Source organism: Manacus candei, unplaced genomic scaffold (genome assembly GCF_025592945.1).
Source record: "Manacus candei isolate 608988 ecotype Guabito, Panama unplaced genomic scaffold, ASM2559294v1 h1tg000014l, whole genome shotgun sequence".
Lineage (NCBI taxonomy): Eukaryota > Metazoa > Chordata > Aves > Passeriformes > Pipridae > Manacus > Manacus candei.
Window position 1 is genome coordinate 53,881,408 of NW_026138062.1, and position 14,074 is coordinate 53,895,481.

Below are 14,074 nucleotides of genomic sequence, written 5' to 3' on the forward strand. Positions count from 1 at the left end.
GTTTGTGTGAAGATGATGGTGGAGGAGCCGGCATGACACCAGTGTTGGCCCACACCTGCTGCCACAGCTGTCTGGGGCTGCATCTCCACTCCAGGGCAGAAATGGGGTTGTGGGGAGGAAGATTTCCCCCGACTCACAGATGTTGTCTCTGCTGTTGTTGCCACCTGCTTCTTCTCAGTAACAGCATGATGCTGGTGTGACTGCCACTCCTCCAGCACTGAGCATCCCACGGGGAAGTCTTTGCCACGAGAAACCCTTCCCATAGCCCAGTGCCTCTCTGCGCCTCTCCCCAGATAAGCCCAGCACAGATGAACAAACCTGGACTGCGGCCAGTGACATCTGTAGGACCTCAAGGCCTTTTTGACCTGCCACTAGCAGACAGTAGAATAACTTCTATAAACACAAGACTTCTGTGTATATATTTGAACAGCATTTTTTCTTTCAGGACGTTCTGTCATCTCTGCAACATGCTTTTAGTTCCATCTTAAATTTCCTGGGCTTTTCACTCCCTCTTCTCATCTCTTTGAACAAAAACAGGGTCATTTTGGTGAGAAGGCATTTCCAGTGTCTTTCTCAGAAGCATCTGTTCTCTGTACTCTGTGGGATTACTCAGTCCAAGGCTGGTTTGTTCTCCTAGGAAATTACTTTCTCACCCTCATTCCAAACCTACCTTCCCGATCAATATTCAAAATTTCTTCAGGCTCTGACTTCCAGAAGCTACTGGTGTGCTGAACCACCCTCCCAATAAAACTAATTCTTAATTATCCCACTGCTTGTGCTGTTTTCACTTGTTTGTTGGTTTGTGGTGGGAGAGGCGAAAGCTACAAGCTCAGGGATGGATATGTGGGATAGTGTAGGGCTCAGGCTGTCCGGGAAAGGCAAATGAGTATGGACAGGTTTCAGATAGAGCAGAGAGCTGTTGCATTAAGGAAGGCTCGTGACCGCCAGGGAGGTGGAAGATAGTGAGAATCAGCATTCCACATCCTAGCAGGAAAAATGTGAATTTGAACCAGACAAGAGTGCCTCAGAAAAAATGTAGTCCAGCTTGCAAAAAATAACTCCCAAGCCCAAAGTAATTTATTGTCGCTCAGGCAGATAAAAGAAGCACATAAAATTGGTTCCACGAGAAGGTCAAATTAAGTGCATGAACAAAATACAAGCATATTATATATCTGTATATATGTATCTCTTCTATTCAGTGTCTCTCATTATACAACTGTGGATCAGTCGTAACCCTTCAAGGTTTCTTGTCCTGTCCATTGGCTTCTAGCCAGATTGCATCCCTTCATGGCATTAGACTGGGAGAATGATGGAGGAATAAAGAATTACATTAAAACAGGAGAAAGAGAGATGGATTCATGGAGCACTATGGGCTGCCAGGTGTTTCAGTACAGGCAGAGGCTTCATCAGTCCTTCTGACTTCAGTGCTGCAATATTACTTTTTTAGCCAGCTGCAAGAGAAAACTATTATGTTAGTTCTACCCCCCACTTTTTTTTGCATAGAGAATGCCTGCCTGCCTCTGTAGCTGAGGATGCAGACAGTTACTTGAGCATTCACATGGCTGCAATTTAGGTTTCGGTTACACTGAGCTGCTTGCTTGGCAAAGAGAGTTAAAGAACAACTGTATCAGCACTTGTACTGCACAGATTTATCTGGGTTTTGATGTATCTCTATGGGCTTTGTCCTCTTTTTATGGGGATTTTTTTTAACCTTGATAAAAGGTAGGTGAAAACAAGGTGAATTCTTTGACGTATTATACCCTTCACCACATGTACATCCCAGGTGTGATGTGGTATTTGCCAATAGACATTTTCACTGAATTCTCAGTGACAGTGAAAAAAATCAGATGAAACTATCAGTTTGCCAGTGTCAAATAAGCAGAAGTCCAGTGATGTACCCATACATTAATTGAACTTGTTCATGCAATCATTTCTACTGTCCTTAGCTCTCCTCTTCCAGTGACAGAATGGCTGTCAGTGTTTCCAACACCTGCTTCTGATGCCTGATACCATATAAGCTTAAAGACCTGGAAGGTCTTTAAGAGGGCTCCTTCTCTGCTGAGAAATCCTTGCTCTGATGAAAAGGGTCAGGACATGATGGTGTATTTCACATCACCCAATGCCTTTAGGAAAGGGTAGGAATCACAGTGTTCCATGATTTTTTCTTCTCTTTCATTACTCCTGGAAGGTTATTGGCAATTTTCACCGACTGCAGTCCAGCACTGCACTAGCAGAGATGGAATTACATTATGGACATCATGGGGTTTTAAAATTTGTGTTTCATCCTTGTGTTTGGTTGTGTCCTTTCCACCTCCAGATGCCAGATTCACTGTGGAACCTATCAAAGGACTTTGGAGCACCTGCTTGGTTTTGGTTAACATCTCTCAACAGGAAGAAAATTCAAGTGAAACCTCTCTGCTCAAAAGTTTCCCAGCACGGTGCTGCCATGGGTTTGGGATATAACAGGAAGTTCATTAAACATATCTCATAAATCTTAGGTAGGATTTTACATCAGTAAGAACTGAAAATGCTGAAATGCAGCTGTGTTGCTTCACCAAGGAGGCTCAAGCTCAATTTCACTCAACCATCAGGCTACTCTGTCTTGAAAACACTATTTGCCCATTCTGGGTGCCCTCATTGCCACTTACTGTTGACACTGACACGTCTTGTTTTCCAGCAAGTATTGTCTTGCTTGTGCCATCCTTTTTGCCCGTTGCTGCCAGGAGAGAAGGGATAAAGAACAATTGGATATTTTTATGCTTCAAATGCTTTCCTCTTAAGTGGTAATAAAGTGCCATCTGAAATCTGCAGACTGCCCACCTCTAACCATTTGCTTTGAGTCTAAGGATTGACCCTTTATCTGTTCTACCCCATGCCCAGACAGGAAATCTAACTCCTCTAGTTTGGAGAGACAGTAGTCTCTTCAACTTTCACATGGACCAGGGCACTCACCCTTCTCCGCTGCCAGCTTATACCACTGATGATGCACAGACACACAAGGGCAAATACCAGTACACTGCCTCCAATACTTGCTCCAGTTACCACATAGTTAATCCAAACAGGAGCTTCCTCTGTGGAGGAAGAAAAATATTTAAAGGCAAAACCAGAGAATTTTAAAGCTTTAGGGTTGAGGCAGGGATGTGATGCTAATTTCCATACCCACGTGGTAATGAAGGCTGATCTTTCTGTCATTGTCTTCTATGAGGTGACAGCTCCACAGCCCTGCAGCACTGATGTTCACCTCCAACTTTACTTCATGCTGCTTTGAGTTCTTGATGTCCATCTGAGTCCCGTTCACACGTTCCCAGCGCAAGTGGGCTTTGGGTGGGAGTGGACCAGAGACCTCACAGATCAGGGTCATCTTGACCCCTCTGGAGAGTGGCCCAACAGGGTTAGCTGAGACTGTAAAGGCAAGAAAACAACATGTGAGTGAGAGAATGGGAAGATGGGTCCCCCTGTGCTCTTGTGGCTTCCAGGTTTCTGCAGCTTCTCATCTATTGACCTACTTCTCTTCCTCTCACCTTTCATCACAACCAGCTCTATGTTGCTCTGCACGTGTCTTCCTTTGTATGCCAACTGGCACTGGTACTGCCCAGAATGGTTGAAATGGACTTTGGGGAGTTTCACTTGTATGGTAGTTTTAGGTGTTCTTTCAGGTATCTCAAACAGAAGGTGGCTGCTTTTTCTGGTCTCGTGCTGCTCTCCTAGTGCTGTGACGTTGAAATCAAGCAGTTCATGAGCTTTTGCACTTTCCTGTTGTTTCCAGTTCACTTGTCCTGTGAAACCTTTATTCCATTTTATCTTCTGGAAGTTCAGATGCCATGACAAGATGACAGTGCTGTCAGCAGTTGCATACTTTCTTTCCATATCTGGATTCTGAAAACCTGAATTCAGAGGAGATGAGGAATACAGAGGCAGGAAAAGCCATGGTTACGCTTCTCCCTGTTTACCTTTGATCTAGAGAGAGGCATGCTGTGCTCAGTTGAAAGAGAACTTGGAGAAAAGCCACAACATCCCCCAGGAAGCTTAAACAGTTAGTGTCTGAAAATAAGATGGTAGAAAGAGCTAAAGCTCCCAAACACACCAGTACTAAGAAGAAGAGATCTCAAGGAGAGGAGAACCTTCTCCTCACTGTGCCTGGAGAGGAAAATGGGCACAAGTGTGGAACATAGCTCAGGCAGTAAAGTGATCCCTAAGCTGCACTGTTGGAAGCCCTGGGAAATCAACACTGGAGCACCAGCACTTGGGATGCTGGAAAGTAAAAGCTCAGCTCATGAGCTGGAGGGAACACTGGTTCCCAAGCCTGTGCAAGTTGCATTTTTGTTGTCACATACCTAATACCTTCACAACAAAGGAGATGTTCTGATTAATCAGCGAAGAGTCTGAATGGACATTACACACCCAGGTCCCGCTGTCCGTAGCTTCCAGTTTCTTCAAATTCAATATGTGTTTTTCAGGGGATTTGTTTTCTGTTTCTGGTGTTACTATGTTATTGTTACTGTTAAACAATGTGATGCTGAGAGCAGGTTTAGGATCAGGTGAATTGTGCATTAAAGTCAGCTCAGGGACTTCATTTTGCAGAAAGTGCCCATCCAAAGACACTGTCACTGTAAAAAGAAAAAAGTTCAGCCAGTAAGACAACTCCTCTTCTTGTGAGAGAGGGACACAAGTGTCACAGCAAAGAGAATATGAAATCTTTGCACCCTGGAGATGGAAGATAAATGAACTATGATAGCCCAAGCCAGAAGAAATAGAAGCTGGATAAAGAATCCCCACAGAGGTTTTTCCCTGAGCTCTATGGCCCCCTCCCCCCTTGTGGATAAAAGCCCTCTAATCACTCACACTTGAAGACATGCAGTGAGGTACGGGCTTTGTTAGAGCCATATTTACAGGTGTAAATGCCAGCGTTGGAGAGCACAAGGTTCCGCACCTTCAGCTCTTTATTTGTGCTCGTGACTTGAAATTGGTCACTAACGGCACCTGGTCCTTTTAAAAAATAGGCTTGGTTAGGAGGGAAGAGGTTTCTCAGCCATATCTGGGAAAACGGGGTGATGAATTGGAAGCCTTACTTCTCCAGTGGTTATTATTTTCCATACGCCATATAACAGTATCGGAGTACATCCAGGTCACAACTGTGTGAGGGGATAAGCTGGAGTCAGAAGGAATGCCTCTGCAGGGCAGGGTCACCTCCTGTCCTGCGATCCCAATCTGTTGTTCAATTTGCTGAGCCATACTGGAGATCAGACCTGAAAGTCAATACCCACCAAAAACAGGCATACATTCACTTTCTGAAAGGTGTCTCAGTGAACACTTCCCATCCCTCCAGAAAGATGTAGATATTTCTTCTCCCTTTCACAGACACTGGGAAGATTGTCCTCAATTTCTGAACGTTTTACTCCTTTATCTCATCAATCGATCGATCAATTAATCTCTTTTGTTTTCAGCTCCATAGCTTCCCTCCCATCCACTCTAGGCTCCTTACCTGGCTAACGGCTATTCTCTTTCACATATATTCAGAAAAAGGGAAAATGCCAGTAGTTGTGGTGGACTGACCATCATTCACAATTTTGAAATGTCAACAGTTTTACTGAGACAATCTTTTTCCACTGGACAAGACTTAGTTGTTCTGCTGGTAGCAAAGGCAGGACAGCATATGTCAGACCTCCTTCACAGCATATGTCAGTCCTCCTCTTCCCCAGTCAAGACTTGACACAGCACTGACAAATTTGCTCACCCCTTCTTTCATTTTTTTGCATGGAAAAAGACTGAAAACTGAGGAAAATTAAGTGATAAAGTAAAAAAGAAACAACAAAGGCTGGCCTAATGTCGGAATCCTGTGAGGCCTATGTGACAGTAGAAGAAATAGGACATATAAGGTTGAAGAAACATTAGTTGTTTCTTGGGAGAATTGCTTCCTTTCCTTCACTGTAAAGAGGGTTTCTGCAGGAGACCACAAGAAGGAGATGGACTTTCCAAAGGTAAGATTGGGAATAAGGGGTTGTGGTCTCCTGCCTCACTGCTGGTAAGCATCTCATCTCAGAGATGCTTAACCTGCAGATCCTCCAGGTGACCCTAGTACTAGGGAGCCACAAAAATGTAAAATAAAAAGTTTACATGAGTTTAATGTATGGTTTTCCAAAAGTTACATTCTTCCAAGAGGTAAACTGCAACAATACAGATTTTTGATAATTGCACATTGGACTACAGAAGCTTCTGATTTTGTCTTAAACTGTGAAATTAGAAATGCTATTTAACAAGAGTTGGTATCTTTTGCTTTTCATTTGGTTCTAGGGTGCAGAAGAGATTTCCAATCTTTCCTCTGCAACCAGAGGAATCAAAAGCTGAGTATCTGAGAAATGCAGGCTTGGCCTTGTTCAGTGTCCTTCCTTTCCAGGAAAATAAGCACCAAAAAGTCCATCAAACATTATAACATCAGCAGAAAACTAAACAAGCTGGTAGGATTACATGTGAGAAACACGTTTTTGCCCAGACAGATGGAGGGTAGTGTTTTCCATTCAGTACTCAGTGTGTATCCTGGTTCTTAGAGGAACCCCACTCCTGCATCTATACAGGGCAGCTCCCTGAACCTGGTGATGCCTCCTGGTTTTGGCTGGCAGGCTCAACAGATGGGCTGGGAACAACCTGAGTCCCAAAGCTAAACTGTGTGAGGTATGTTATATGGCAATATAACACGGGGAGGAGCCTAGAAACACCCCAAATGTTGTGAGGCTTGTGAAAAGACTGTAAGAACCATGAGAGGTTGCTGAGCCAAGGACTCACCCAGATGCAGAACCAGGAAGACAGCAAGCATGCAGTTCACCCCTGTGCTGCATGACTCCATCGCTGTGGGAATGTTTCTTCCGGCTGTGGACTGCAGGGCTGGAAATGCTGTCACTGCCAAGGGAGGTTACCCTGGAAGACCCAAACGCTCTGTAAATCATGGTTGATTTTCAGACCTCAGTGGATGGGCCCCATGTTTCTAGTCTGCTCCCACTATCCTTCAGTGCAGCAAAGTGGAGGTTCATTGGTAAAGTCAGCAGAGCCCTGTGTTTCAGCAAAGAATCCATCTGCAGCGTGCCCCTAGAGTTTGGTTATAAACATTTCATTTTATTCATCCCTAGGTTTCTGGCATTCATCAGGCTGCAGCTGTTTATACTGCCAAGAGTTCTGTGCTTTTTTACTTCTCTATGGTGGGTTATCATCACTCTTGCAGAGATTAAAGCTAAACACATACGGGGCTGCATTAGCAAGAGCACAGCCAACTCTGCTGGAGGTAGAGTAAAGCAATTATTTCCCTCTATTTGGCACACCTGAGGTCTCATCTAGGATACAGGCTCCAGTTTTGAGTCCCCAGTACAAGAAGGATGCCAACAAACTGTATAGAGTCCAATGAAGGGCTAGTGGGATGGTGAAGAGGTTGGAGCACATGACATACAGGGAGAGATTGAAAGCTGGGTTTGGTAGGGAGAATGGAGCCAAGGTGGGATGTAATTTCAATCTCCTGTTATCTAAAGGATATTACTTAGAAGAATGAGCCACATGCTTCTTGGATGTGCCTAGGAGAAGAACAAAAGACAGCAGCCATAGGTTGCAGCAGGGAAATGCTGACCAGATATAAGGAAAACTTTCTTCCCATGGAAGGTTGTTCAGCAATGGAATAGGTGCCAAGGGATGCTAGGAAATCTCCACCCTCAGAGATGTTCAGAAGTTTCCTTGTCAAGGCCCCGAGCAACAGATTGTAGTTTTAGAGTCAACTCCGCTCTGAGCAGGAGATTGCACTGGAGACCTCCTCATGTCCCTTGCCATCTAAATACTTCTGTGTGATTTTGTGATTCTATTATTACAACCATCTTTAGGCTGTTATTAACGTTTCTCTTCAATTCTTTTTCTTTTTTTCTACTTATTCCTTACCTTGAAAATCTCAATAACCAGCAAGTCTGATGTGGGGAAGACCTGCTTGGATTCTTCAATGGACTATTCAACAAAAAGTGTGGAGGGAAGGGAGGAATGAGGTTGCATTGATGGTAACAAAACCTGCGTGGGAACTGGGAGTTAATCATCATGTTAAGGTGAATTAGCAAATTAGATGCAATATCTGACTGTAGCAGAGACCAAGTGCTGGTACGAGCTGCAGCTGGGTAGGCTGACAAGGTGAAGGGGACCATGGCTGCTGGTGCAAGGAGACTTCTGAGCTCTCCAACCAAGGCATATATCACAAAAAGGAAGCTGAACAGGTTAACTGCTCTGGGGAGTGAGCAAGCCAGTGAGGTGACCTCTCTTTTCTGAAAGCAGGCACTCCCCATGCCAAGAGCATGACAGACTGAAGGCTGAAGTTATAATGGGATTGAACTCAAAGAAATGCATGAATAACTGTATTCAGTGTTTATATGTATGATGTGCAATATTCAGTATAATATATTCTATTAGAGGATAATTTATTACTGAAATTAATTTAAATGATCAGACCATGTGAAACTATCAAAGCATAGATGAAAACATCAGCATTACATTTACATGGAGATCAGGTCAGTGTGACTGACAGTCTGACATCTAGACAGATGTTCACACATGCACATATGAAAGATACAGGTGCAAGAGCAAGACAGCAGCGATGTGCACCATCAGAAGATAAATGGATGGCAAAAAGGCACAGTCAGAGGAGATTTGTGCCTTGTCTCATGCAAAACAAAAAGCCCAGGGAATATTTGCATGAGCTGTTTTTTGCAAAAATAGTAAAACAAAGGAGCCAGTGCATATGACTGGAGATCATTCCTAACAAGATGCAGAAGCAGTGATGAAGCAGTTTGCTGGGCTAAGCTACAGAATAAAGAAAGGGGCTCTAACAAGGCATATGTATGCATCTCACTCCAAAGGAACATCGATAACTGAGAATTGGCACAGGACCTTGAGTAAGATCCATTCCTGAGATGCCAAAAGAAACCTTGTCCCTGCTGTGAAAACTCACATCACCTGTTCCTCTGGAATGAGCAGGAAAAGTCAGCCCCACTCTAAAGTGATACCTACAAATTAAAAGGATCAGTGTCTGGTTTCAAATATTTTAAGTCATTAAACTTTATACAAAAGCTGAAGGTAATGGAACAGGTAAAACTTAATGAAATTGATAAGTCAAACCCCATCATTTTGTTTTGACTGGGAATCTCTATTTTCTTGTCATATGGCTTCAGCTTGTTCTTTGCCTTCTTTCCAACCTGGTTTTTGAGAAAAACCACGCAACCAGAGCACCGTGGGACTGATGAACTGCTGACCTTGTGCGTCTTGATAGATGCAGGTTGATGCATCTTTGTTCTTCTGTTTCTTCTCGTGGTTTCACAACTTCTGCAGTCCTGCTTTATTCGCACTAATCTTTGTATTTCCGTGGCAGATGTCTGCAGTGCGATGTTACCACCTACATGTTACAAGTCAGTGGGGAAAATGGGTAGCCTTCAGCTAGGATTTCTTTAACACACTTTCCCTCTTTCCCTGTTTATTTCTACTTCTCATGCATGCCACTTCCTATTTCCCCCCTGTCTTTCTATCTCCTTCTGTATCCCTCCAGGCCAGATCACAGGCAGTGCTACTCTGCAGCTTACAGATCTGGGTGAGTGAGGCTCTGCTGTGTTAACTGAGCAAGCTGCTCTCATTAGCAGATGCCTGTAGCAGACCCACAGCCTCCTTACAGGCAGCCCAGCTGTATCTTATGGTGGTGCTCATAAATTGTGGTGTCACAGAATGTCCCCAGGCACTGGAACATACTCATCAGTCCTGTTAAACTGCCAGTACATTTCCTGACACATTTTTGGCCCAGGACATCTCTCGCTCTCCTGAGCAACTCCTGGGATGCATTTTGGTGTTAGCATGGGCCAGGGACCTCTCCCATTAGGTGGCTGGCATGTGGCCAGTTCATTTTGGAGGTTAAGTGAGTTTAATAGCCCAGACCATCTCATGCCAGCTGGCCTCTGTGCCAGAAACAGTCCAGGCATACTTGATTTATTAGCACATCTAGCAACGGAGGAGCAGGGCTCCCTCCCAAGTGAACATTGATTTCCATTTCATTTTAGCTTCTCTGTCTTATTAAACTGGTTTAATTTCCTTCTTGACTTATTTTAATGTTCCCTGCCTCTCTGAGGGATAGGAAAAGGAGAGCTGAGGTAGTGAGTGGTCTTGCTGTGGGGAATGATGCCTGCAAGACAAAGTCAGGCCTGGAGAACATCTGTTTGGGAGCAGGGCTGGCAGCCCCTTGCTCCTTCCAGCATCGAGCCACGGTGGGTGATGGCTGCAGAGACCCCCCACCCCAGGCTGGCACTGGCATGACACAGGAGGAAACTTAAATTAAAAAAAAAACAAAAACCAACAAAGAAAAAGCTCAGCAACCACTCCTGATGGAGAGAAGATTATCTCCTCTCAGTGTTCCTGTGCCTCTTTCATGCAGTGTGGTTTTGTTTTCTTCTCTCACTCTTGACTGTGGCTGTGCTTTTGATCTGGCAGCAGCTCGCTCTGCTGGGGTAGGGGGGCCTCCACACCAGGGCTCCACACCTCAGCTTCCGCTGCGGCATTTCCCCCTGCGGTGGCTGCCAGGCGAGGGCTGAGGGACACAGCTGCCTCTTGTCCCTGCACAACAGTTGGGCTTGGCTCTGGGGCTCTGGGTTAAAGGGCTTCACCTCTCTTTTTCTCAGTTTAAATATCTAAAGCAAAGGTGATCTGGTTCTTTGACTGAGTAGTAATTTCTTTGAAATTACTTATTATCATTAAAGGAAACATCAGGTGAGCAGCAGGCAAGATAAAAGACCAAATGCAACAAAAATAGCCACCAGAGAGCAGAGTGATGATAGCAGTGAAGGACATTTCACAGTCCCCACTGTCCCCCCAGACTGTCCAATTCTGCCTGCCTTTCCCCCTGCGCGCCTCTGGCTGCTCATCCAAGAGCAGCTGCCATCCTCCAGTTGGAGCTGCTGTGAGAGGGAGGTGGCAGTGCAGTGTCCATGGGATCACAGAGGTGAAAGTAGCTGATCTTCCTAGAGAGAGGTCTCCCTGTCAGGACAAGGCAGGGTGTTGAGGCCACTGTGTCAGCAGTGAGCTCCGTTCAGCCATGAAGTCCTCCTGACCCGGCCATGTGCCTGGTACCACGTGGAGGCCATGAGAAATGTCTCCATCTCCGCAGCCCAGGCTGCTCCCTACAACCTCTAACCCCTCTGATGGCTTAAGAAGGGGGGAAGCCAAGACCTGCCTTTCTAAAGCCACTTGAGGCTGTGAGTAGCCAAGGCACTGTGGTGTCCTCCGAAATCCGACCCTCCATCCCCCTTCCAAGCCATGTATGTGCTTAGGAAGATGTTCAGGTTTCATCCCTCCTTAATTTTTACAGGGTCCTTGCATGAGGCTGTGGGAGATCAGATAGACGCTGCCCCTCGGTACTCGAGATCCCTGAGCGGGGATGGGATGGATTTAGTTCAGATGAGGCAATCCCTGCCGCAGTGCAGGCAGCTTTGGCAGCCATGTTGGTGAAACACGGGGGAGAATAAAGGAAAAGTGAGGGAGACCTCGCTGCAGCCTTTTCAATACTTACAGGCATCTTATAAAAAAGATGGAGAGTGACTTTTCACATGGACAGATAGTGATAGGAGAAAGGGGAACAGTTTTAAACTAAAAGAGTGTAGGTTTAGATCAAGTATTAAGAAGAAATTATTTACTCAGAGGGTGGTAAGGCACTGGAACAGGTTGCCCGGAGAAGTTGTGGCTGCTCTATCCCTGCAGGAGTTGAAGGCCAGTTTGGACAGGGCTTTGAGAGATGTGATCAAGTGGAAATTGTCCCTGCCTGTAACAAGGGGAACTTTGGAACTAGATGTTCTTTAAAGGTCCCTTCCAACTCAAACCATTCTGTAATTCTAAGATTCTAATGCACACCAGGGACTGTTTGGTTTATGGTGGCGAACACTAAGTAATAACCTGAACTCAACTGTAATGCACCATGTGGAGGAATATCTGAGATGGCTGATGAAGGATACGCCGCCTGAAAGTTGAAAAATTCAACCAGATGTGAAACTCCTGTCTTCAACAGTGCAGCAGCCCACGGAAGGAGAAGGCAAGTCTTTTTTCTCTTGTCCTTAAATTGAAAGGATCCCTCTTTCTCCAAGAAATCCTGCTCACTCAACCCTGAGCTAGTAGATCAGGCTGCATCGGCAGCCAGTGTCAGGCAGTAAGCCAGTCAGCCTGGATTAAGCAGAACAGACCCCTCCAGTCTCAGCACGTACAGATGCGAGTAGACATCCCTACTTAGCTGGAAACTGTCATTTCCTTATTTTTCCAGGCTTTTTTTAAAATAAAGTTCCCCTTCCTGGAGGGTGCGCAAAGAAGGAGATAGCAAGTGGCAGCTGGTAGAGGGCTGCTCCCCAGTGCATTATCAGCCCTTGGGGATATACAGTCACCAGTGATAGGTCCTCATATAGAACATATTTCCCTATACATGGGTTTAAAGGATCCATGAGATCCCCAGGCTCCGAGGCAGGCTGAGCTTTTTGTAGTTCCCCTTCGTTTTCCCTCCTTCAGGGAAAAATGTGGGGAGACAAACAATTTTTAGTTAAAACTGAAGGGCCTCGGACAATTTACACAGCCAGAAGAATTATCAAGTCAAAAGCTTAAGGTGGTTTTGCAGCAGACCTTTGAGTGGGGCAAAACCAGTCCATCTGTGCCAAAACAGCAATTTGTGTGAAAAAGTAAAGTTCATAACATTAAAAAACCCCCCAAAACAGATTAGCCTCTTTTCTCAGCGAAAGATAGTTTCCTTACCTCTCTTCTCTTTGCTTCTGCTTTTCTGTCTCCTTGTGTTTGTCACCTGCCGTAATTGATCTTACCCAGCTACAGCTGAAACAAAAGAAGAACGAAGTTAATGTTCAGCAAACAGCTCAACAGATGTTGGCCTTGATGTCTCCTCCTCTCCAGCCGGAGCGTCAGCAAGGTCTTGCTGCCAGTCCAGATTCTGCTGACATCCGCTGGCTTCTCTAAGTAGATGATGATTTTCCAAATGCATGTGATTTCAACTGGGTGTGAACAGAAATGAAGACCATAACGGAAGATGATGTATGGCAGTGGTGGGGAGAATGAGTGTGCAAAACAGAGAGAGCCTATTGGCCATATGGCAGCAGATGGGAGGCCGTGGCGGGGCCAAAACTTAAAAACGAAGTTGGAAACTGGTTGGAAACTGGTTCTGCTCCACTGACAAAGAAATGTCATACACTGACATGTCAGCTGAGCAGATCCGGCCCCAGCCTGCACCACCGATACTCTGTAAGGACAGGCTGAGCTCCAGTTCACAGCCTGTCTCCTGCATCACCACTTAGAGGAGGCACCTCCGAGGAGCTGACCCCAGAGGTTGCACAGGGATAGGAACAGGGGAGGAGAGGATCCGTGACAATATGTTGGGGGCACCTGTCTGTGGAGTATGTCTGAGATTTGGGGTAAGACGTTGGGATATTTTCGTTATAGCAGCGGTGGCTTTACCTTGGCTGTGTGCCAGCAGCCCATCCCTCCTCAGGAAGGCAGGGGGAGAAGATATGAAAAAACTCTCTTGAGTCAGAATAAGGGCAGGGAGATCTTTCACCAGCTACTGTCATGGACAAAGAGATTTGACTTGGTGAAAGACTAGTTTAATTTGTGACCAATTAAAAACAGAGTAGGATAGTGATAAATGAAAACAAAACTGAAAAAACCTTCCCCTTTTCTCCCCAGGCTCAATTTCACACCTGACTCTTCTGTCCCTTATTCCTCCCCCGAAGTGTCACGGGGGAACAGGGCATGGGAGTTGTGATCAGTTCATAGCACTTCATCTCTGCTCCTCCTTCCTGTCCATGCTGTTCACCTGCTCCACTGTGGGGTCCTTCAAGAAGTGCCCTGATGAGGATCCTTTCCACGGACTGCAGTTCCTCATGTTCATATTGATATTAAAAGGACATTTTTTACAGTGAAAACAATAATTCATTGGAACAACCTCTGCAGGGTTGTGGCAGAGTTGCCATCGCTGGAGGCTTTCAAGGTGTGATTGGGAACCCTTTCCCATAAAAGGCTGACCAGATGATCTTTCAAG

The 14,074-nt window shown here is 45.4% G+C and overlaps 1 protein-coding gene across 2 annotated transcripts; it reads right to left on the reverse strand.

The window, feature by feature from the left end:
- Positions 1-1,055: 1,055 nt before the first annotated feature.
- LOC127468042 (T-cell surface glycoprotein CD4-like) lies at positions 1,056-13,030 on the reverse strand. 2 transcript variants are annotated; one of them, XM_051780809.1, is made up of 10 exons: positions 12,781-13,030; positions 6,781-6,912; positions 5,070-5,246; positions 4,843-4,986; positions 4,335-4,607; positions 3,522-3,884; positions 3,160-3,402; positions 2,953-3,071; positions 2,649-2,716; positions 1,056-1,451 (listed from the first exon to the last, which is right to left on the reverse strand). In XM_051780809.1, exons 2-10 carry the CDS (start codon positions 6,839-6,841, stop codon positions 1,436-1,438), a joined length of 1,464 nt encoding a protein of 487 aa, XP_051636769.1. In that variant the 5' UTR covers positions 6,842-6,912; positions 12,781-13,030; the 3' UTR covers positions 1,056-1,435. The 2 variants fall into 2 exon arrangements, with proteins under 2 accessions (XP_051636769.1, XP_051636770.1); XM_051780810.1 differs by lacking the exon at positions 12,781-13,030 and adding an exon at positions 9,267-9,523.
- Between the last annotated feature and the right edge of the window lie 1,044 nt (positions 13,031-14,074).